At 37.9% G+C, this 26,400-nt stretch overlaps 1 protein-coding gene across 1 annotated transcript in view; it reads left to right on the top strand.

Moving 5' to 3' along the window:
* Positions 1-16,129: 16,129 nt before the first annotated feature.
* The window catches only part of SHCBP1L (SHC binding and spindle associated 1 like), a 43,620-nt gene continuing 33,349 nt past the window's right edge, over positions 16,130-26,400 (top strand). The window contains exons 1-2 of the mRNA XM_043964585.1: positions 16,130-16,522; positions 18,703-18,852. Coding sequence (XP_043820520.1) covers positions 16,130-16,522; positions 18,703-18,852 — 543 coding nt within the window. The remainder of the gene's footprint in view (positions 16,523-18,702; positions 18,853-26,400) is intronic.

The following is a 26,400-nucleotide window of genomic DNA, read 5'->3' as shown; positions in this document are numbered from 1 at the left end:
TTTTCACTCCCATTTCTTTTTCTGTTTTATAAGGTATTACTCCTTATAATCTTCCAGTATCTTACTCTGTGATATTTTACTAATGAGTTTATATTCCGAATAGATCTTATACTTACCTGTCATATCTATCCTTGTGGAAGGAAATGAGGTATTTGCTGTCTAAAACAGTTTCTGGCCTCTTTTGGCCTCCTCATTGTGATGACTGTTTTATATCATTTAAATTTTTGTGATATCAAAGTCAATTTTCCCATTTTCTACTTTTCAATATCAACTGCTCATTTGAAAAGGGCAGGTTGAAGTTGTTGCAATTGTTTAATGTCTGCTCATTTTTATCCTTCTAATTTAATGTTAATTTTGTTGTTTGCTCACCCCACCCCCAGCTTATTTCTTGACGTTTAACTTTATTTTAAAGTTGGACTCTGCTCCTGTTGGGGTGGAAGGGACACTGCTCCAAGCTTCAGGTTTTTTGTGCAGCTGTTTTCAGAGCTAGGGTCTGTAAGTTTTCAGTTCTATTAAGGTGGTATATTCTAAGGAGAGGTGTGTTTACTACTCTTCTGGCCTATGCTCTGGTCTGTGAGAGACCACAAACACTTTTTTTCACCCTTGACCTGTGACTAGAGCCCCTGCTATTCTGTAGCCACAAGCTCTGGTGTGCTAATGCTCCTCCTCACCCTGAGACTTTGGCCTAGGACTGCAGCTTGGATCTGTGTATGGGCCATGAAACAGAGTCCTGCCCCCAGTGCCAGCAAAGGGGCCCCTATAATCTCCTTGTGACCAGTTTTCTGATCCCCTTACTATTTGTGGGCTGAGAGCTACAGAAGCTGCCTCTACTGCTACTGATTCAGTCACACCCAAAGCCTGCTACTGTTTTGCTGGGGCACAATCTGCACTGGATTAGCTCTGCTCTCACCCTAGTGTGATAGACTTCCTGTCAACCTTTTAAGTTATCTTGGGCTGGAAAGTTGTTTCACCCCATCCTTTTGTGGCTGCCATTCCAACATTTATTTTGAGGAATTATTTAAAGATGTTAGGAGGGGAATTTGGGAGAACTCAGGTGAGTCCCTGTCTTTTCTCTACCATCTTGCTTCTGACTCCCAATATAATGGTAACGTTTACCTTTGCCTTATCTAATTTATGGTCAAACTATAAAGCTCATATCAAGAACCACTTGTCTGTCATCTGTTGAGATCAGTCGATTTCATTTCTTTTTAGTGCTCATCATATCCAATATCTTCTGAAAATATTCATGCTATATAGGTATGGAACTTCTGAATAGTAATATACAATTATACAAGTCTTTGGCCTCTTTCTTGTTTCAAAACTGAGATACATTTTCCACCATGTTTTTCTCTATTCTCCTCTGTGTTCTCCTTGTCTGTGTCATGAAATATCAAAGTATAAATTGACTTGGCTTGGAGAATCTTATTAAGTTCTTCATAGAATTTCTCTTCTTTATTGGAAATTGAGGGGATGCCCATCAACTGGGGAATAGCTGAACAAGTTGTGGTATATGAATGTGATGGAATACAATTGTACTATAAGAAATGATGGGGGCAGCTAGGTGGCACAGTGGATAGAGCATTGGCCCTGGAGTCAGGAGGACCTGAGTTCAAATCTAGCCTCAGACACTTAACACTTACTAGCTGTGTGACTCTGGGCAAGTCACTTAAACCCAATTGCCTCACTTAAAAAAAAAAAAAAGAAAGAAATGATGAGCAGGTCGATTTCAGAAAAACCTGGAAAGACTTAGATGAAATGATGGTGAGTGAAATGAGCAGAATCAGAAGGACATTGTACACAGTAACAACAACATTGTGTGATAATCACCTGTAAAAGACTTAGCTCTTCTCAGCAATATAATGATCCAAGACAATTCTAAAAGACTTATAATGGAAAATATATGTATATGTGTGTGTATACACACACATACATATATATATCACCTATATCTGTTTACTTACCATCTTGGGGAGGTGGGAGGCAAGGGAGGGAGAAAAATTTGGAATTCAAAATCTTATAAAAATGAATGATGAAAACAAACTTTACATGTAATTGGAAAATAAAATACTACCAAGGAAAAAAAAAAGAATTTCTCTTCTTTACCCCAGATTGCTTTGTAAGCTCCTCAAGATCAGGAACTACTTTTAGCTATGTTTGTATCCTCTGTGTTTAGCAAAATGCCTTGCTTATAGGAGGAACTTAATAAATGCTTGACTGTTGCAGATACTGGGACAAAAGCATCCATAATCTTCATGATTCATTAACTTTTGCTTATGCTCATCATGAGTATAAGGCAAAATGACCAAGTGTCCAGTGAAATTATGTTTCTGGTCACTTATTTCAACTTCTTCCATTTACTTCAACTTCTTTTGCTTTCTGGTTTTGTTTCTCATAATAATATCAATACCAGGGCAGCTAGGTGGCGCGGTGGATAGAGCACTGGCCCTGGAGTCAGGAGTACCTGGATTCAAATCTGGCCTCAGACACTTAACATTTACTAGCTGTGTGACCCTGGGCAAGTCACTTAACCCCAATTGCCTCATTAAAATAATAATAATAATAATATCAATATTAATGTCATTCTTTTCTTTCAATAGTATGGCAATTCATTGGTCATTGGACAGAGATCTCACATTTAGAGTATCTACAGTTAAATTAATGTTTCTAGATCAAAAAAACTATGTTCCTTAGCACCCTCTGCCTCTATTCCTGCCATTCCACTGTGTCATTGTGGAAGCAAAAGTGTTAAGAATTAAAGTCAACATTCATTTGAAATTAAAAGGATAAGGATGAAACAGTTCCAAAAGTAGTTATATAATAGCTTAAAACAAAGTTATTTTAAGTGAACTACTGATTCTGAAAAAAAAGTGGAAAGTAATAGAAGTAAAGATGTTCACACTGATTACCATCATTCTTTTGAAGTGTTTAAGTGATGTAAAACTATCACCACAACAAAGAGGCCAGATAAACTTCTCTGTATCCATCATAATAATTTTGGATACAGAACAGGAAGACTTTCATAGATGACTTTCTATAGCATATATTAAAAGGCATACAAATGAATGAGGGGTTGGGGTTTAACCTGTGATTTCATGGGTATAAGGAGCTCTTGTCAAAGTACTACTATCTACTAATGCAGGCTAATACCTTCTCCATAACGTAAAGTATTAAAGCATAACCTACAACACCGAGAGGTTAGCCCATATGTGTTAGAAGCAGGGCTTAAACTCAGATCATTCTGGCACTGAAGCAAGTTCTCTATCCACTATATCATACAGCCTCTCTTTTTCAGAGAAAACAAAATCAAAATAAGAACTGAACAGCTCTGCCTTTTCTGAAGAGTTGTCAATTATCATTGCTCCATCCACCCCAACCAAAGTTCATGTCTTTACTTTGATTCTCCTCAGGTCAGGACATGATAATTTTCTCCAGATATTTAAAAGCTTGTCATACAAAAGAGGAATTAGACTTGTTCTTCTGGAGCTCAGTCATATTGTAAAAATGATTTCCACATGAAATTAGAGGTTGGATTAGCTGACTTCTAATGGCCTTTCCAATATCATGATTTTGTGAGTGTAAGAATATAGGTAGTAATCATTTAGGAGGCCTTAGTACAATGGTTATTTTCACTAGAATGTAAACTCCCTGAAGACAGGGGCTATTTTAAAAATCTTTGTATTTCTGTGCCTAGCATACTGGTTTGCACATAGTAGATAGAATAAATGTTTTTTGAATTGAATTTTCTTTCCTAATGTACTTTTTACCTCACAGGGTTATTGTAAGGAGATTTCTTTATAAACTATAAGGAGCTACATAAATGTGACCTGTTACTACTATTATTAGTAATAGTAGAATAATAAAAAGTATTCTATAACCATCTCTCTGCTTTCATCTCTACCCCCAACTGATATGTGGGCTAATTTTTCCAGCAGGATATGACTACTGTAGCTAGAATTTAGACATTTTTTTCTGTACTACTGTCTGTATTTTTTCCGGAAGGGTGAGGTTCAGGAAGGGGAGAAGGAGGAATTCCTGCTTCTGTACTTCATATTCTTTCTACCCTTACCCTGCCCATCACAAAGGATGTCACAAATTCCTAGAAGCTTTCATCCTAAAAGTCCTATTCTTGAAAGTCCCAGTACCCTGTAACCCCCAGCATCATAGGTGGAAGAACCAATCCAACATTATTTATCCCAGGGTGATGCAGGAGATGACATTAGGAGTACCTCTTTGCAAAGTTCAAGAATCCTCCAATTGCTATTTTGGGCAGTATAGAAGAAGTGCTCCTTCTCTTATATAGACATCTATATGTTGGCAAATAGAGTTAACAATAGTTTTTCAGACTGTGTAGTTGTAGGCAAGGCAGAAGGAGACCACAAGCTCAATTGAGAGGGGTCATCTTTATGATCTAAAAACTTGAGAAATGAAAACAAGAAATAATTACAGTCCTACCAGTGACAGAGAGTTGCCTTACCAATTCAAATTATTCTACAAACATTTCTGAAGCTCTGTTTTATATAATAAGGTGAAATAGATAGAGAGATGGCCTCTTACTCAGTAATTAGACTTGGAGTCAATTCCTGCCTCTGACACATACTGGCCATATGACTTTATAGTTTCCAAAACAGTTGCTGTGTGGGTAGAGGGAGTTTCCCATTCCAATGAAATCACATGTATGGGTCAGTTGATAAGGTACTATGCTAGGTACAGGGGACACAAAGATAAAACACCCCCAACAAAATCCTTAAGTATGAGGTAAGATAGAATGTGATAAGGGATCTAGACAAAGTGCTATGAGAAATATGAGAATGGCATCCTGTGTTATTTAGAATCTTCAAATTTATATCCAGTAGAACCTTGCCTCTTGGTCATAGTTATTTATCTGTGGAAAGAAAGTAGTACCATAAGATTAAATTTTGGTTCCTAAAGCAATCATTTATGAACTGTTGCCTCTATCATGTGTTCATTACGTTAGTCCCAAAGATGTTTGGGCCATATACAAATGAGGTGAAGCTTTCAAGCATGTAATTATGAATCTGTTGTATCAGCATGCCGTGATACCAAATAATAGGATGACAGGACATTATTTTACCCAAGTAAGAGGCTGTGGACCATGAAACATGAGTTCTAGCTCTGGTCAGTAAAGGATGGTTGACCTTGGGCACAGCCCTTAATACCCCCTGAACCTCAGTTTCTTCACCTGTTAGGAGGATAATATTAGACAGTCCCTAATGTCCCTTTACCTATACCATTCTATTCTAGATTATTTTTGTCTTGCAAATGCAAGCTGAGTTGCTATCACTGCATGAAGGCATCAAGACTGGGGGACAACAGATCCAAGACATTTTGTCAGTTCTTCAGGCCCCTTTCCAAACATCTCCAGAGCCAGGAAACAATAGTTTCTGTCTCTACCCTTCTCTGAAGAACACTGACACAGTATGTGGTTTTAGGTCACGCGTGGTCCATAACCTCCACTTCCTCTCTTTAATAGAATCTTGTATAATTGTATCAAGAATGAAATGAAAAGTTGGACTGTTGCTTCAAAATAAAAGAAATTCATACAAAATAAAAATGCTGGGGGGATAACAAGCTGCCAAATGCTGGAGATCTAGCAGAACATCAGTTGGAGGACAAAGAAGCTTGAGACATTAAAGAAATATGTCCAAGCTTGTCCTACAGCAGAGCAGCAGACAACTCCTCACTCATTCCCAGGCTGGACCAGAGGAATGCTTTGGGCACCGCCCAGCCCTCTGGGAATGTGGCATTTGATTAACCCCGAAGTTCTCTAGTGACCTCCTCTGGCCAACACAAGGAGAAAGGTTCTTCCAAAAAAACCTCTCTCTAGACAGTTAGAATACACATAAATCTTTGGGAAGGATGAGAAAGGAGGGAAAAGTAAGCATGCTGATAGACAAAAATTAAAACTGATGGAAACAATTTGTGTAGACTAAAAATACCAATAATGTTTTAATTTTACAACAGTAATATTATACCAAAACGTTACAATAACTAAAAAGGTTATAATATGATAGTAATAATAGCATCATTTACAATTATTATTTCATTTGATCCTCACAACAACCCTGGGAGGTAGGTGCTATATAGTATCATCCCCATTTTATAGACAAAGAAACTGAGGCAGAGATTAAATTACTTGTTCAGGATTACATAGCAATTAAGTGTTTGAGGCCATATTTGAACTCAAATCTTCCTGACTTTAGGCTTGCTGCAATTTTATAGTATTTACCAACAATTTCTAACATGGATTTACAAGATGGAAAAAAATAAACCAAACCAACATATAAGTACATTTCTAAGCTTCAGATGGAAAAATTCTTAGAAAAACAAACAATAAAAAAAACCTAACCAGTAAAAAAACAACCATACCCCCAAACCCAAAGGCAATGGACTAAAGCTCCTGCACAATCCAAGTTTTATTCCCCCTCTAAATCATGTATAGAATGATGATGACTTTCCAATAACCACACTAGAGCAATTGGCTCTCTCCCATTCCCTTTTCATGCTCCTCCCTCTTCCCACCCCCAATGGCTGACATTTTTATGTGCCACATAACTATTTCTGAAGCCCCATTAGTATGAAATTCCTGTAAATACCCCAGGGCTATGGCAGCAGTATTTCAAATAATTCAACAATATACTCATTCATTCAGCAAATATTTGTCTAACAATATACTAAAAACACAGCTCCCCCCGCCTCCCGCAGCTCTACCTCAGAGTAACACATTCATACGTTGTCGACAGATATGAGCAAAAATTCAAATATCCTGACCCAGTGGATAATGGTCTGAAAATCAAACTTTAAGCAAGATGGGAAGTAGAAACAGCTTCTTGGAGGATGGTGAATCAAACATTGACTTGAAGTCAGAAGACTTGGAGTTTTGACCTGTACGAACCGATGTATGGTGAAGTGTGGAGAACCAAGAGAACATTGTGCAAAGAGACAGCAATATTGTTTGATGCGCAACTATGAATGACTTAACTATCTATTCTCAGCAATACAATGATCCAAGACAATCCCAAAGGACTATTGATGAAACATACTATCTACCTCCAAAGAAAGAACTGATATTGATGGAACATAGACTGAAGCATGCTATTTTTTCACTTTCATTTTTGTTTTTTTATACAAAATTACTAATATGGTCATATTTTATATAATCATACATGTATAACCTATATCTGATTGCATACTGCCTCAGGGAGGAGCGAGGGGAGAGAGTGAAGGAGGATTAAAAATTGGAAAACAAAACTATAAACAAAAAATGTTTATTCCTTCAAAAAAAAAAATGAAGACTTGGCGTTTCAGCCAGGCTTATTTTCTCTTTTTTTGTTTTTGTTTTTTAGTGAGGCAATTGGGGTTAAGTGACTTGCCTAGGGTCACACAGCTAGTAAGAGTTAAGTGTCTGAGGCTGGATTTGAACTCAGGTACTCCTGACTCCAGGGCCGGTGCTCTATCCACTGTGCCATCTAGCTGCCCCCAGGCTTATTTTCTCTTAAACTCACTTTCCTCGTGTGTAAAATGAGGCGTCTGAACCAGATAATTTAACATTCATTTCAGATCTAATATTTAGTGCTTTTTCCTCTTATTAACTGGTCTCCAAATCAGGGGAAATCACTGTACAAAAATCAAGAATGGATCGTTAAAAAAAAAAAAATTAACTCTGTATACACATAATGGTGAGGAGATAGAGATATAAATATTTATGAGGCAGAGGGAAATAAAGGAAGGGGGTGGTGTGAGGGGTGTGGGGAAGTTATGCCTCATAAGATTGTAACTTGCTTCCTGAATAAATATTGTAGTTGGTAGAGAAAATATCCACTTGAGACCATGTGTATTGGGAAGAACAAGAGATTTGGAGTCAGATACATAGGTTAGAATCCCAGCTCTCTTACTCATTTATCAGCATGACCCTGGGCAAATTAATTCCCCTTTGGAGGTCGATTTTTCACTGATATATAAGGGGGTTTATTGGACTAGGACTCAGTTGGTCTCAATGTGCTGCAAGGAAACCTGAAATATCCTGGGGCTTTTTTTAAAATGAACTTTATGTTGTTTGTTAATAGGAATTAAAACAATGATTTCAGAGGATTTTACTATAAGGGTTCTGCCAATGTTTTGTTTAAATTGAAAAGTTCCTACCACTTTGGAAAAGTTTGTGAAACATTGGACTAGGTGGTCACTGAGGTTCCTTTCATATGTAAAACCTATGACTTGATTTATGTTTCAAAGGAAGATTAATTTTTATTATTGTTGTTTGTCCTTTGTTCTTGAAGAGGACCATGACATCAGAAGGTGGTGTCATGACTTGCAGTGAATTGGACTTAAGGGAGGAAAGGGGAGTTATACATAGTCACCAATCTCACTCTTTCCTCCAGACCTATGTGGGTCCAGTGGCAAGATATACATCAGGATGACTAGAAATGGCCCCGGATGCAGAGGAAGATCTTGACCTTTTTAAGCTAAGGTTTTTCCTAGGTTTAAGTAATAAACGAATGAATGAATGAATGAATAAAGGAAGGAAGGAAGGAAGGAAAGAGAGAGAGAGAGAGAGAGAAAGCTGTCTGGGAGAGGAAAGCCCTCAAGGATTATGTTTCAAAGGAAGATTAATTTTGTTTGTTAATGAAAAATTAAACTGGAAAGGGTGACACGATCCTAATATTACAATGATTCCTAATGACCAGAGTTGTGTTTTTTTGACATTTTCATAGTGAGAAAGGATCTCTGGATTCTTTACATATAGTATCTAAAGTCACCAGCCTAGTGCAACTATTCATCGCTTTATACCTGGATTATTGCAACAACCTGTTTGTGTCTCTGCCACAAGTTTCTTCCTACTCTGCTCCATCATTCACTCACCTATCAAAATAATCTTCCTAAAGTCTGACTGTATCATTCTCCATACCCTATCCCCTTCAGTCAACTCAACTATCTCCCTATTGACTCCAGGATCAAATATAAAATCCTGTTTGGCTTTAAAACCCCTCCATAACCTGCACTCCCACCTTTCCAGTTTCTTTACACCTTACTTCCCTACAAGATACAGGGTACTGAGTTTTTTAAAAATGTTTGCCTCATTTTCCTCATCAGAAAAATAGGAACAACAATAATAGAATCTACCTCCCAAGGTTGTTAAAATATTAGACAAGATAATATTTGTAAAGCACTTAGCACAATGACTGGCTCATAATAGACACTTTTAAAATGTTAGCTGTTGTCATCATCATCATCATTAGTCTTTACTGGAAATTAATGGACTTTGCTATTGAATGCAGTATCCCAAAATTCAGGTCAATCAGAAATCAACTTGAAGGCATGAAAAGAACCACTCTTGATCACAGTTATTTTCAATTTGTTCTGATTATCAGTTGTTGCTGTGTGAATTATCTGTTTTGCTTTCTGCTGGCAAAGGATTGGGTATCTCCTAGGTACTTGGCAAAGTTCTGAGAATGGTAGCATGTAGAGTGTTTAGTATGTTGTAGGTGTGTGACTATATTCCAAAGCTAGACAAATGGTTCTTGATTATGTCTTCTTCTGTTAATCGTAGTCCTTTCTTTTGCCATTACTGTAGATAAAGTAACTTTCCTTAAACACAGATCTGACCATGTTACTCGCCTACTCAACAAACTCCAGTAGCTCCCCTTTGCCATTAGGATAAAATAGGATAAAATGATGTATATATATAATATGTAATGTTTTATACATATATAAATAGAGAGAGAGTATTTGATTTTAACAACACACTATGAGCAAATATAAGCATAAAATATGGGCTGGGTGTGTGGGCAGGTATCCCTAAGAGGAACAAGAAAACCCAAAGATCGAGTTAAGTCAACTAGCATTTATTAAGAGCTACTGCAGGCCTGACACTAGGATAAGTGCTTAGGAAAGAGTGGCAAAACCCTGGTCCCTGCTCCCTAGGAGCTCACATTCTAATGTAGGAAACGACAAGCAAACAACTATCTACACACAAGACATATACAAGGTAAACAGGATGTAATCAGCTCCCTGAACTGCACATCTGGCCATTTGTGTGCTGAAGTTAAACAGTCTGAACAGCCTAACCCTTCACTAGCAGTCCTTCTGGTAAAGGGGACAGCACCATGACAGCCTCCAAACATTCCATTGGCTGTTCCCCTCGATTTTCCCCAGCCTTACTCTTAGTCTCCTGAGCAAAGGGCCCTCTGCTCAGCATGGGGGATGGCCTCCTGACAACTGGTGTGTTGGCCTTCTCCTGTGGACCCTGTAGACTGAATCTGGAGGCAACAAGGTCAGCAGTAGCACCCACATCAAAGATCACCCCAGGATGTGTGGCATTCCCTGGCACACTAGGCCCATTTGGTACTGCAGATTTATGCTTGTGAGGTAAGTCTTACAAAGGAAACTATTCTCAAAGAGACTAAACTGTGGTCACACAGGATCCAAACCTAGTGCCTGCTGACTTCAAGTCCCGTATTCTTTCTAGTATATCATGCTGATGTTTTGGAAAATACAGGGCTGTTTGGACAGCATGTTATAGTTATGTTGCTGGTGTAGGAGAAAAGGATCTGAGTATTGCCTCATCCCTTTTTTCCTTCAAGCTCTTCTCTGGTTCAGTTATTTATTCCCAGTCCCTCAGGCAGAAATGGGTCAAATGTCCACTTGCTCATGCTAGGCAAAATTAAATGGGCAAAGTTGGTACATATTTTCCCTTTTATCCACAAGACCCTCAAGGTACTCCTGGTTGTCCCGAGTTACCTCTACCTAAACCTGACCTCCCTAATCCTTGCCCTGTGCTCTTGATCAATTCACTCTACCCCATCTCCACAAAAATGTATCTGCCCTGGGTCAGCTAGGATAGAGAGCCAGTGTTGGAGTCAGGAAGACCTGTGTTCACATATGGCCTTAGACACTTACTAATTTTGTCTGCCTCTGTTTCCTTAACTGTAAAATGGAGATTATAATAGCATCTACATCCTCAGGTTGGATCAAGTGAGGATCAAATGAGACAATTTTTGTAAAATACTTAGCACAGCACCTTGCATATAGTAGGTGCTTAATAAATGTTTATTTCTCATTTTCTCTAGATTGCTGTCTTGGGAAATGACAGCTAGGGCTAATGTGATCGTAGTACTAATGACTATAAAGTAACATTCAAATTCAAATAACATTTAAGTTTCACTGGGATCTCCTGAACACATATTGCCTCTCCCCAAAAGAGCAATTTAAAATGCAGGCAAACAAAGCAGCACAGTAGGGGAGATATTGGGGGGGGGGGGCGGTGTGAGGTGATTCAGTGCCCTTCAAATCACATCACGGCATCACAGAAAGAGCACTGAATTGGAAGTTAGTTGATGAAGAGTCTAATCTTGGCTCTGTCACTAACTAGCCTTTAGGACCTTGGGCAAGTAATTCAAACAATTAGCCTTTCTATAGAGAAGCTGACCAGTGGAACAGATTAGGTACAAAACCTACAGAAGCAAAAGAACACAGTAATATAGTGGTTGATAAACTCCAAATCCCCAGATACTCTTTTTTTTTTAAATTGAGGCAATTGGGGTTAAGTGACTTGACCAGGGTCACACAGCTAGTAAGTGTTAAGTGTCTGAGGTCAGATTTGAACCCAGGTACTCCTGACTCCAGGGCTGGTGCTCTATTCACTGCACCACCTAGCTGCCCCCCCCCCACCCCCCGCCCAGATACTCTTGGAAAAGAACTCACTATTCGTCAAAAAAAACCCAAAAAAACCCCAAAACCCAAAAACTTCTGGGAAAACTGGAAAGTGGTTATAAACCCACACCTTTCACTGTATATCAAGATAAGCTCCAAATGAATAACAGGACATATACATAAAATTGAATCATAAATTAGAGGAACAAAGAAGAAATTACTTTCTGACCTATGCTGGGGTAGAGTTCATCATCAAACAAGAGATAGAGAAGATCGTAAAAGATAAAGTAGACAATTTGGATTACATGAAATTTGAGGTTTTGCACAAACAAAACCAATGCAGCTAAAATGAGAAGGGAAGGGGGTAGCTGGGGAAAAACATCTTTGTAAGCAAGTTTCTCTTATAAAGGTCTTATTTTCAAGATGTTTAAAAACTGATTCAAATTTATAATTTGAATTTTATAATATGTAATAATAGCCCTTTCCCAACTGATAAATGATCAAAGGAAATGAATAGTCAGTTTTCAGAAGAACCTAAGCTATAATAATCACATGAAAACATGCTCCAACTCATCAGTTACTAGAGAAATGCACATTAAATCAACTCTGAGGTTCTATCTCACACTCATCCAAATGGAAAAGTTGACAAAAACAGAAAATGTCAAATGTTGGATGGGCTGTAGGAAAATGCACACTGTTGCCATTCATTTAAAACTTGAAGGCTATGATATACGAATAACAATCTTTGTTGTTCTAATTACCACATACTTGTTATACCCATTTCTTATTTTATTTATATGCAGCCTAATTATAACAAGTTCTATCTGCTTACTCCAAACAGATCTAAAAATCTCTGCCTATTTATCAGTTAGTCATATAGGCCTAGTAATTATTGCTACTCTAATACAATCTGCCTGAAGTTTTATAGGAGCAATTACCTTAATAATTGCCCATAGCCTAATTAACATAATGTGTCATTAGTGGAGCTATGAATTGATCCAGTTATTCTAGAAAGCAATTTGTTACCATAACTAAAAAGTTATTAAACTGCATACATCCTTTAACCCAGCAATACCACTGTTAGGACTGGAGATCAAAGAAAGTAGAATAGAACCCAAATGTATGAGACCACTTATATAATTTATAACCACTTATGAAACCATGTTCTTTTTTATATTAGTAAAGAACTGGAAACTAAGGGTGATACTCATCAATTGGGAAATAACTGGACAAATTGTGGTATTTCCATTTAATGGAATACTATTATGCCGTGAGTCAGTCAATGAACATTAATTAAGCACCTACTATGTACCAGGCACTGTGCTGAGAAATAAAAAATTTATGAAAGGGACAGTTTCAGAGAAAGCTAGGAAGAGTTACAGGCACTGATATAGAGTCTAGAAGGAGCAGAACCAGAACAATTTGTGCATTGCTAAAATGAACCACTCTGAAAGATTTAAGAACTCTGATCAACTCAATAACCAATCTTCAGTCCAGAGGACCAAAGATAAAGCATGTTATCTGTCTCTTGGCAGAGAGGTGATCGACACAGGGTATAGAATGAGACATTAAAACGTTTTGGGGTTTTTTTGAAATTTTGTTTTGCTTGAACTTGCATATTTGTTACAAGGATTTTCTTTTCATTTTCCAATGAAAGGGGAAAGGTGAGAGTGTTTCATAGAAAAATATATGATTTAACTTCTTTTCTTGTTCTTAATTTAACTTTTTGAAAATTTAAATTAAATAGTGAGGGAAATAGAGTACACTAGATAATCTCTAGTATTTTATAAGTTCTCCCTTAGCTCTAAAAATCACATTATTATTTTACTCACATGACAGAGGTAGTTTCCTGCTCTGCCTATACAGGTAGGGCCTTCTGGGACAGATGTTCTTTATTACTTTATTATTTATTAACAATAAAAGCAAGGACACCAGAATTTATGAGAAACGAACTTATTTTGGAACAGAGTACATCAAAACAGTTCTTGTTCTCAGAGAGTGGAGATGGCATCTTGACTTAGTAACATCTGGGTTTCCCAACAAAAGGGCCAGACTGAGTAAGACAACCCCAGAACATGATGAGTATTCTAACTGTTCCCTAAACTATGTTAACATGATGGCTAATGTTTTCCTCATGTTGGACCCAAATCCTAACAAAATGTTCTTCCAGATGAGTATGAAGGAAGGCAGGTGTTTTCCCAATATGCTACGGTGACGTCAATACTTCCAGTGTTTTCATTGCTAAATTGTAAATAGAAATTGTGGCAACCAATACAGTGCTCATTTGGTAGGAAAACAACACCAGAAATGATGTTTTGTGTGGTGTCCTTCTCCACCATGTATTATTTGATCAATTTTTCAATTCCCAGACCACTTCTTTGGCTGTTCTCAGATGAAAATTCCTGACTTAGTATTGAATCCCAGTCATACTTCAGTGTGAGAATTCTAAGCTGTCTGTAAAATACATCATAATAGAGGTGGGGAAAGAGGCAAAGGTGTAGTGGAAAGAACGTAGGATTTGGTCTCAGAGGACTTGGGTTTGAATCACAGTTCTGGAATTTGCTTACCTCTATGACCTTAGGCAAGTCCCTTCATGCCTATGGGTCTCAGTTTCTTCTGTAAAATTAGTGGTTTGGGCTAAAAACCTCTGAGATCTCTTCCAACTTTAAATCATTTTATGACCAATTAACTTCTCTGAGACTCATTGCCCTTATCTATGAATACTCCATTGGGAATCTCATTGATGTGAACATGTAACTAGTTTTTGTTCATTTCCTCTTTTATTTGGATTCCACATGGAGTCCGTTAAATATGATAGGGCTGGGGGTAGCTAGGTTAGGCAGTGGATAAAGCACTGACCCTGGATTCAGGAGGACCTGAGTTCAAATCCGACCTCAGACACTTGACACTTAGTAGCTGTGTGACCCTGGACAAGTCACTTAACCCCCATTGCCCCGTGCAAAAAAAATAAAATATGATAAGGTCTTCCCATCCTTTTGATAGTTTGAATATATTTAGGAAGTGTAAGGGCTGTCCACTGGTCATCCATTGATCTCACTACAAACATCTTTTCCACCACATCGGCTGCCTCAATCCTTCCTTATATGTTGCTCTCAGTTGCTCTCAGTTTCTGAGAGGGAAAAGGAGGGAAGAAGCCAGATGTCTGGTAATCTAGTAAAAGCTCTGTTCTCTCTGTAATTCTATTGTTTTATCCTCATGACAGAAGTAGTTGCCCAGACAGAATCTACCAATACAGATTATCTTGGTAATTCTGAACCCCAAACCAAATCCACAAGGTCACATCGCTTGGCAGGATATACAGTTTGCTTGTACACACACATCCATCTAAACAGATGTATAAATACCCATACTCAATATAATATAATCAAATATGTATATACACACATATGCAATGTATATAATATAACATTTATGTATCTGTGTGTATATTACACATGTGTGTACACACATAGATACATATGCAACATACATACCTACTTACCAATAAATGCACATACATATACACATAAATGGGTATATATAACTCCATACCCATGAATGTATATACATAAATATCTTTACTCACAATGTGTGTATGGTGTATGTGTATACACATATCGATACATATATATACACATACAACTGCATATATATACCCACATTCATAATATGTATATATGTATACATACACTGTTTATTTATGTGCATATGTACATCTACATCCATATGTCTATATGCATATACTTACATTCATTTCTTTCATGGACTCAGTTTGACAGATGTGGGATGCCTGCTGTTGAGCCTTGCTTTCGGGCATACACTGTTTGTGTCATCTTTGTCCCTGTCCCCAGGCCTATAGGCACGTCACAAATGTTTGGTTAGTAAAACTCCCTATCCTCTCCTAATTCTCTGTGGGAAATGAGTGTTCTGCTTAAACGGCTCGAAATGAAAGGCCATGGGCCAGGGTCCATCTGGTTTGAAAGCGGGCACCACCCTTAGGCCTTGCTCAGTGGAGTTGTGGATGTCCCCTGACCCAGTCCCGTGTGTGTCTGTGTTCGTGTGCTTAGGTGTGTATGTGTGTGTGGTATCAGGGAAGGGGGTGGGGGTGTTTTAATTCTCATTTATTTGGTGTGACGCTTCACTGTCAAAAAAAAATTAAAAAGGCGGTGCCCAAGCATCCTCTACGGGGAATGGTGACGTCACTCCTTCCCCGATGCTCCTGAGAGAAAGGGGAGGAGCGGGGGGCTGGAGGTGGTTGTGCTCGCGCAGGGGGTGTCGGGGGGAAAAGGTTGGCCTCGAGCCCACGTGGCCAGTCCCCTGCTCATGCTGTCGCGCCACCCCCCACCCCCACCCCCGGCGCTCGTTGCGGCTCCCGGGAGCGTGCCGCGTGCCCATTGGCCGCCCCTGCACCGGGCGGGAAAAGTGGCTAACGGCTCAACCTCGAGGCTAGGGTGCTGGGGAGATGGCGTCGGGACCCGACAATACCGAGAAGGGGGACGCGGCCGCGGTGATCAGCCCCGGGAGGCGCGGGGAGAAGGCCGTTTTCTCAGACCTCGAAGAAGCGACCGCCAAAAACAATGTGTCCCCTGTGCGGTCGGTCGTGGCCTCGCCGAGGCCCGTGAAGGGCAAAGTGGGCCGGGAGGCGGCAAGGCGGCGGCTGCAGCTCCTGCCCATCCCCCAGGCCGAGGGCCCCAGCGGAGAGGGCGAGGAAGAGGAGGAGGAGGGCCTGTACTCGTTGCATGAGGAGGAGGAGGAGGCGCAGCCATTGCCGCCCGTCTGCGTGTCCCCCATGAGGGGCATGTGGCGGGACGAGAAAGTGGCGCTCTATTGCGACCAGGTGCTGCAGGGCTGCAAGGTGAGGCCGGGCCAGGCCCAGCCGGCGTCCAGGGAAGGGGGCAGGACTTAGACGCGTGCGCCCCGACCCTTCCTGCGTCGCCTCCTCCAGGGCTCCCCCGTTTTACATGGGGGGAAACCGAGGCAGGTGCGTTTAAGTGGCCTGCCCGAGCAGACTTCAGACGTAGCGGCCAAGAGCCACCCCTCCCCCGCCCGGGGTCACCCAACTGAATTCCGAGGCTCCGAGGAATGGGGAGGGGGCGTGGAAATAAAGAGGGGACATCCCTCATGTTAATAGACGACATCAGCAGGGACAGAGGACAGAGACCTCGTTTGATCGGATGGCTACTGCCGTTCTCAGCATTGTACGCAAGAGGAAGATGGGGGTTGGGGGTGGGGTGGGGACATATGTGGAGGGACCCGGCACTGTTGTGCGCCTCGGGTTAAACTTGAACCCAGGGCAAGGAACAGCTTTTGCCTCTTTGTATCTTCAGAGGTTAGCGCGGTGCCTGGTCAATTACAAGTTTGGTGAGCCTGGGCACGTCGATTAGCCTTGCTCTGCCTTGGTTTCCTGATCAATAAAATGAGGGGAATAATATCTCACTCCCAGAATTTCTGTAAGGGTAAAGGAAGCCCTTAAGAACGCACTGTTACTCTGATTATTTTATCTTTTTTTAAAAAATATATTTTTTGTTACATTTTCAATTCAGACCCATCCTCCTGCTCCACCCCTCGCTAAAGAAGGCCACCGATTTCTCATACTCACACGTATCATACTTCAATTTATCAGTTTCCTCTCTGGAAGGTAGATAACTTTTTCCTTCATAGGTCCTTTGTGGTTAATATGAGTACTTATAATGCTCAGAATAGCTTAGTCGTTCAGTCTTGTTCTTCGAAAAATATCGCTTTTACTGGATACAGCATTCTCTTGGTTCTGCTCATTTCACTACTATTGTACTGTAAATGAAGAATCTTACTATTATTGTTGTAGGATAAATTTCTGTTACATTACTTTTCCATAGACTTGGAAGTTTACTTTGACAAATAAAGGGCTACCTTGCTTAGAGTTTTTCTAATGGGAGTCCCTAAAAGTTGAAGGCATGTGTTCCTGCCATTGTGAATTTGGTACATCTAGGGTTGCCGTTAGAATTTTTATTTCATTTTTTTTGGATTGGAATATTTAGAGGTTGGACTTTTATTGACATAAGTTCAGTTTTGATTTGTGTGCAACAAGGTCAAAATTCTTGTTTTAGGAATAGTTCTGAGATGATAAATGTTTAAGTAGTGTATGTTTCTTTTTAAAAAATTTTTTTTACGTGAGGCAATTGGGGTTAAATGACTTGCCCAAGGTCACACAGCTAGTAAGTGTTAAGTGCTGAGTTCAGATCTAAACTCAAGTCCTCCTGAATCCAGAGCCAGTGCTCTATCCACTGTGCCGCTATCTGCCCCTGTAGTGTATGTTTCTAAAAAATTAGATTTTTGTCTGTTCTCATTGATATATGGTGATACTGGGTAGGAGTGAATACTGGATAACACTTCAATAAAAACTTGTAAAATAAAGATACTCCTTTTTAATGAATCATAAGCATTTGATACTGAGGTAAATCTAAAAAAGATTACTAAAACAATGTTTACTTGTGTCATTTGTAAAGCAACTTGTTTTCAAGTTAAAAAAAATTATTTAACTTAAGTAATTTGTTATCCTTGAATTGAAATTTAAACCCATGGAGATCCTATAAAAGCAAGATAATTTGGATGTTGCTGAAGTTTGCTTTTATAAAAGGAAAGTGCACTTTAGATTTTCATATACTAAAAAAGCTTCTGGAAAGTTCTCTCAATATTAAACACTAGCCCTTTGCAAAAGTTAGTTTGAGGCAAAGGATTATTTGCTTTGTTGCTATATGATCATTTTACTTGGAGAGTTAGAATTACATTATTTGGCTTCTGGATTTGCTACTGTATTCCAGTTTTTAATGAAAGGCATATCTACAAAATACTATATTATTCTTATAGATCTCTTTGCAGTTTGTTTTAATCCTAAAGAAAATTCTCAAGTGGTATTTTATTTTGGTTTATGTTTCTGTAAATTCCCTTTTAAAAAAGAATGTTCCTTTCTGCCTTCATTAATTTATATTTAAATGGAGATCAGGAAGAAAATTTAGTCATAAATGTTATTAATATTTTCCATTATGCTTACGCTAGGCAGAGGATGCTGATCAAGCAATGAGCAAATATATATCAGAAAAATTAAAGATGAAAGACAAATGGCTTGGTGTCTGGAAGACAAATCCAGAGTTGTTCTTCATCAAATATGAAGAAGCTTCCATACCTTTTGTTGGAGTCCTTGTTGAGGTAAATTATTTTTAATTTACTCTTCTTTGAATAAAATTATCAGGCCATTTAAATAAAAGCCTATTGATTTGGAAATTACAATTTGAGGGTTTATTTAAATAGGGCTTGGATGATGTCTTCCTTTTTACCAAAAAAAAAATGGTTTTTTTATATCGTGTTGATAAGTTTAAACTAACGTTAGTGAATACTTACCTTGGAAAATAAACATTTCATGTATCTTTTTTTTTTAAGGTTTTTTTTTTAGCTCGGTTTTGTGTGTGTGTGTGTGTGTGTGTGTGTGTGTGTGTGTGTGTGTGTGTGTGTAGCAATTGGGGTTAAGTGACTTGCCCAGGGTCACACAGCTAGTAAGTGTCAAGTGTCTGAGGTTGGTTTTGAACTCAGGTCCTCCTGACTCCAGGGCCAGTACTCTATCCACTGTGCCACCTAGCTGCCCCTCATGTATCTTTAAAGCATTATTTTCCAGGTGCCAACCAAATTTCAATTTAAAAGCATATTGGTTAAAACCTATAGTGTAGGGAAGGTCTATCAGACAATAACACTTCTGTTATCCTAGTTTGAATTACTGTATGTAGTTAGTTTCAAGTTTGAATAAAAATCAAGGGACCAAAGCACTCTTAGTAAAATTCTTATCTTCTAGCATTTTTATAGGAGCAGGCTTCTATTTAAAGTTCTTGTCTTCATTAGATATGACTTAGGCTTGTTAGAGCACTTGGTTAGAATAAGCTACTTCTTTTTTTTTTTTGAGGGGCAATGGGGGTTAAGTGACTTGCCCAGGGTCACACAGCTAGTAAGTGTCAAGTGTCTGAGGCCGGATTTGAACTCAGGTACTCCTAAATCCAGGGGGTGCTTTATCCACTGTGCCACCTAGCTGCCCCAGAATAAGCTACTTCTAAGGCCTTGGCTTTTGGGTTTGATTATGGGTTATGGGTTTGATTCCCCTGAGGGTCATTTAGCTTTGTATGGAAAGAATCTGTTCCACAAACCACTTCTTTTTCCCCACCCTGCAAAAGCACTCCCAGCCACTTATCTATTCATCCTGGAAATCTGTATTTTAGGTTAAAGGTCAAGAATGTGGACAATTAATGTAATCCTATATTATTACTAGAATCTAAAACTTTCTCTTACCAAAAAGTTGGTCATTAACATCATTTTCATATAAAAGATTTTTAGTCATATAGGATCTCTGAAACTACAGATTATTAAGAGGAGAATGAAAGCTTGTGATTTTGGTTAACTTGATCATAATTCTTTGGGGTATTTTTTCTTTTTTCCTTCTTTTTTCTCTTTCCTTCACTTCTGATTTCATTAGTATAGGGACTTCCAATGAGAGAAAACTCCCTCTACCAATGCACCACACCTTCTTTGCTAGTTCTAGTCTTTGTGTCCTAGAGTACTAAGAGGTTATATACCTTGCTTCAGATCACATAGACAACATAACAGAGGCAGGTTTCAGTTGTGTTGAATCTTCATGAGTGCATTTGGGGTTTTCTTGGCAGAGATACTGGAGTGGTTTGCCATTTCCTTCTCCAGTTTATTTTACAGATGAGGAACTGAGGTAAACATTGACTTGCCTAAGGTCACACATCTAGTAAGTATCTGAGGCTAGATTTGAACTCAGAAAGATGAGTCTTCCTGATTCTAAGCCCAGGGCTCCGCCACCTAGCTGCCTCATCAGAGGAAGGACTTGAACTCATGTCTTCCTGATTCCTTTTGAATATTTTCTGGAAGTTTGTCAGTCTTACATTAATGAATAGCATTTACTCAGGATTTTCAAAATCAGATAAGAGATAGAGGAAAGATTGACAAAAGAAATGAGAGTAGTGCAAGAAAATTATAAAAAGGTGTCAACAGGTTGGTTAAAAAGGAACAAAAAAACACTTAAGAAAATAATTTCTTCAAAAGCAGAATTGACCACATGGGAAAAGAGGTACAGAAGCTCATTGAAGAAAATGATTCCTTCAAAATTAGAATTGGGCAAATAGAAGCTAATGGCTCCATGAGGCATGAAAAAAACAATTTTTTAGAGAGGAGTCTTGGAATCAGCTACTGCATCTGCTTCTGAAACTCAAACCAGAGATGGTGAGGGGGTTTGAGTGGTTGGCCAGGGGGAGATTACAGGGATCTCTTTTCTGGTGCTGAAGCAGGACTGTGTTGTTTTGCCTGAGCTAGGACCCAGGTCAGAGTCTTGAGTGGCAGCACAGGTTGGGGAGGGGCACAGGCACACTCTGGTGTTCCACAATGGAACAAAATTCTCTCCCAGGTCAGAGGTCAAGCAGGCCTGTGGTTGCTTGTAGACCAGAGCACAGGCCAGGGGAGTGGTAAATGTGCCTCTCCTTAAATCGTACCACCTGGGACCCCATGAAGCTTGGGACAGTGGGCCCTAGAGGCAGTGCCCCACTTTAAGAAGAAGTTAAAAGTCAAGAAATAGTCTGGAAAAATGAGCAAACAGAAAAAAATTCTGACCCTAGGAAGTTTCTTTGGTGACAAGGAAGATCAAAATACACCTCAACTTGTTCAGCCATTCCCCAATTTATGGGCAACCCCTCAATTTCCAATTCCTTGCCACCACAAAAAGAGCAGCTATAAATATTTCCCCTTTTTTATGATCTCTTTGGGAAATGGCTGAACAACTTGTGGTATATGAATGTAATGGAATTCTATTGTGATGTAAGAAACAATGAGCAGGAGGAGTTCAGAGAAACCTGGAAGGACTTGCATTGAACTGATGATGAGTGAGATAAGCAGAACCAGAAGAACATTGTACACAGTATCATCAACATTGTGTGTTGATCTACTGTGATGGACTAGATTCTTCTCACCAATGCAATGGTACAGAAGAGTTCCAGGGGACTCATGATGGAAGGGGATCTTCAAATCCAGGAAAAAAAAAGAATTGTAGAGTATAGATGCTGATTGAACCATACTATTTCTTTTGTTTTTCTATTTTGAGGTTTTTCCTCATTGCTCTGATTCTTCTCTTATAATATAACTAATGCAGAAATATGTTTAATGTTATTATATATATAACCTATATCAGATTACCTGCTGTCTAGGGGAGGGGGGAGGAAGGGGAGGGAGGGAGAAAAATCTGAAATTGGAAAGCTTGTATAAACAAATGTTGAGAACTATTTTTACATGTAACTGGAAAAAAATAAAACACTTTTATCAGGAAAAAAATTCACCTTAGAAGAAGATCACAAAGTCAAAACTCCTACATCCAAAGCTTCCAAGAAAGATATGAATTGGTTTCAGGCCATAAAAGCATTCAAAAAGGACTTTGAAGATAAGGTAAAAGAAGTAGAGGAAAAAATGAAAAGAGAAACGAGAGTGATGGAGGAGGGTCATGAAAAAAAGTAAACAGCTTGAAAAGCTGAAGAAAATAATTGCTTAAAAAGTAGAATTGAACAAATGGAAGCTAATGACTTTATGAGAAATCAAGACACAATACAGCAAAACCAAAAGAAAGAAAAAATAGAGGGCAATGTGAAATATCTCCTTGGAAAAACAGCTGATCTGGAAAATAGACCCAGGAGAGATAATTTGAAAATTATTAGACTACATGAAAGCCATGATCAAAAAAAGAGATCATCTTCCAAGAAATTGTCAGGGAAAATTGCCCTGATATTCTAGAAACAGAAGGTAAAATAGAAATTGAAAGAATACACTGATCACCTCCTGAAAGAGATCCCAAAATGAAAACCTCCAGGAATATTATAGCCAAATTCCAGAACTCTCAGGTCAAGGAGAAAATATTGTAAGCAGCCAGAGAGAAATAATTCAAGTATGGTGGAGCCATAGTCAGGATAACCCAAGATCTAGCAGCTTCTACATTAAAGGATCAGAGGGCTTGGAATATGATATTCTGGATGGCAAAGGAACTGGGATTACAACCAAGAATCACCTACCTAGCAAAACTGATTATAATCTTTCAGGGGAAAAAATGGGAATTCAATGAAAGAGAGAACTTTCAGGCATTTGTGAAGAAAAGACCTGAACTGAATAGAAAATTTGACTTTCAAATATAAGACTCTAGAGAAGCATAAAAAGGTAAATAGGAAAAAGAAATCATGAGAGATATTAAAAGGCTAAACCCCTCCCTAATTAAATACCAAATTGGAAATCCTGAAAAGCAAAGGAAAGATTAATGAAATTGAAAGTAAGAAAACCATTGAATAAATAAATAAAACTAGAAGCTGGGGGGAAATGATAAACCATTGGTTAATTTTTTTTATTTTATTTTTCGGGGCAATAAGGGTTAAGTGACTTGCCCAGGGTCACACAGCTACTAAGTGTCAAGTATCTGAGGTCACATTTGAACTCAGGTCCTCCAGAATCCAGGAATGGTGCTTTGTCTACAGTGCTGCCTAGCTTCCCCCAGTTAATTTGATTTTTAAAAAGGACAGAAAGCCAATTTACCAGTATCAAAAATGAAAATGAAAAGGATGAATGTGCCACCAATGAACATGAAATTAAAGCAGTTACATGCCAATACACCTAATAATTTAAGAGAAATGGATGAATGTTTACAAAAATATAAATTGTTCAGATTAACAGAAGAGGAAATAGAATTTTTAAATAATTCTGTCTTAGAAAAAATAAATTGAACAAGCCATTAATGAGCTGCCAAGAAAAATTCCCCAGGGTCATATGGATTTGCAAGTGAATTCTACCAAACATTTAAAGAAAACTAATTCTAATACTATCTAAACTTTGGGAAAATACCCTAAGGAGTTGTACCAAATTCTTTTTATGACACAAATATGGGGATGATACCTAAACCAGGAAGAGCAAAACTATAGAGAAGAAAACTATAAAGCAATTTCCCTTATTATTGATGCAAAAATTTTAAATAAAATAAACTAACAAGGAGATTATAGTAATATATTACAAAAATCATACACTATGACCAGGTGGGATTTATACCAAGAATGCAGGACTGGTTCAATATTTAGGAAAACTGTCAGCATAATCGACTATATCAATAACAAAAACAACCAAAACCATGTAATTATGTCAATAGATGCAGAAAAAGCTTTTGACAAAATACAGCCCTCTGAGCATAGGAATAAATGGAGCTTTTGTTAAAATGATAAGTAGTACCTATCTAAAACCATCAGCAAGCATAAATATTGATAAGGATAAGCTAGAAGTCTTCCCAATAAGATCAAGAGGGAAACCAAAGGGATGCCCATTAATTTGGGGAATGGCAGAACAAGTTGTAGTATATGACTGTGATGGAATATTTTTGTGTTGTAAGAAATGATGATCAGGATGATTTTATTTAAAAAAAAATTTTTCTCCAATTTCACATAAAAACAATTTTTGACATTTGTTTTTTTTAATTTTGAGTTCAAAATTCTCTCCCTGTGTACAGTTATACAAAACTTCTGTATTAGTCATGTTGTAAAAGAAAACACAGACACCCCCCCCCAAAAAAAATAAAAGCATGTGGAGGTGGATGACATTTTTCGACATGATTCCTTTGGAATTGTCTTGGATCATTGTATTTCGGAGAATAGTTAAGTCATTCACAGTTAATCATTATACAGTGTTTCTACTACTGTGTACATTGTTCTGCTTGCTTCATTTCAAGTTCTTTATCAGAGAAACTTGTTGTAAAATTTTTATTCCCAGTTTCCTGCTTTCCTTCTAATCTTGGCTATATTGGTTCTGTTTGGACAATTAAAAATGCAATTTTCTGTGATCTCTTACTAATAATGACTTTTTGCCTTAAAGCTCCAGTAGCACATTGTTTTTCAACTTTATAATATAATTATCTGATAGTATATATTTTAGTTATCCATGTCTTAGACCATAATTAAACTACAATCTCTATGAGGACAGGGATTATGTTTCATTTAATTTTTATTTTTCACTCAGAACCTGCCCACTATAAATGTATAATAAATATATATTGAATAAGTGAATAAAAATAACCTTAAACAAGTCACTTAACCTTTTTGAGACTCAGTTGCCTCACCTGTACAATAAAACGATGTGAATTAGATGACTACAATATAGCTAAAGAATTTTTAAAAGAAAGATAATATAGCAGTTTATGAATCCCATGTCTGTTAATGTCCTTTAGAACTTTAGAATAGCAAAGGCAGAAAAGTAGCACAATAAGATGAGGAATAATGAACACCACCAACAAACTAAGCTTGAATGTGGTTGGGGTTGATTGAACATTTTTGTTTATTTTTAAATTAACAATTAACTTGTAAGGTCACCATTTTAAAATGGTGGTTATATAAAATATTATTTTGTTATATCTTATGACCAGAAAATGTTATGCATGTACATGCATAAAAATTAAATGCATGTATATATAGCTTTAAATTCAATAGGAAAATAAGATTCCATATACATTTTTTTTGTCCAGGCCAATTTTAGGAAAACATTTGTTCTTTGAATATAAAGAGTAATCATCTGGTCTTATTATTTGGGGTTTTGTTAAGACTTTAGAGATCATTTAGTCCAACTTCCACATTTTACAGATCAGACAACTGCACCACAGAGTTGCTAAGTGACTTGCTCTAGGTATTAAGCACTGTGATATATGAATTTTTTTTCCTATAGTTAAATATTTTTTTACCTCAGTTAAATAAATCTTAATTCTAGACAAGGAACTTTTTTTCTTTTTCATAAATTGACTTTTTCATGGATTTGTATTATGAAGTACCTGTTTTAGAAGTTTAGATAATCCAGATAACAGAGGCATAGTCTGTGATAATAATATCTAACATTTATGTAGCAATTAGTATGTGCCAGACACTCTGTACTAAACTCTTTACAATTATTAACTTATTTGATCCTTACAACAATCCTGTGACGTAGGTACTAACTATTGCTACCCCCATTTTACAGATGGGAAAACTGAGGCAAACAGGTTAAGGGACACAGTTAATGAGTGTTTGAAGTTAGATTTAAACTCAAGGTCTCCATACTCCAGACCCAGCTCTTCATCTACTGTGCTCCCTAGGTGCCTAGGTTCTCCATTTAGTGCCTTCAATTGTTTTTGCCAAAAGATATTAGGAATTCATTACAGGAATCAGTTAATTCTATAAAGTGTTAACATTGGAAAGTTGTTCAAAAGATGTTATAGTTTTGTGAATTTTATTAGAAAGGGGATTGTTAATGATGTGTTAACAGCTATTTATGAAATGACTTTGCTAGGAAAAAGTCAGTGTGCTGCTGTGAAATAAGCATTAGCTGTGGAAACAGAGGGCCTGAGTTTAAATTCTGGCTCCACCCTCTGATACTTGTGTGATGTGGCAAGTCCCTTGGCCTCCTACTTCTCAGATGATTTAAGTGCCTTTCTAACTGATATCTAAGATCCTATACTCTTCGGTACAGAATGGCTGCACACAGATATTTCTAATCTCTGAATTAATTTAGCTGTATCTGAAGCTAGAATTCTTTGGTTTGTGTAGATATATTTAGTAGCATAATATTACAATATAGCTGTACATGTTTACCTTTAAAATATTTAGTTTATACTTCAAAAAAATTTCATGAAGTTGTAATCTTTTATTAAACAAGAATATA

Source organism: Dromiciops gliroides, chromosome 4 (genome assembly GCF_019393635.1).
Source record: "Dromiciops gliroides isolate mDroGli1 chromosome 4, mDroGli1.pri, whole genome shotgun sequence".
Taxonomy (NCBI): Eukaryota; Metazoa; Chordata; class Mammalia; order Microbiotheria; family Microbiotheriidae; genus Dromiciops; species Dromiciops gliroides.
Note: the sequence above shows the minus strand (reverse complement) of the source record. Positions and strands in the feature narration are given on the sequence as shown.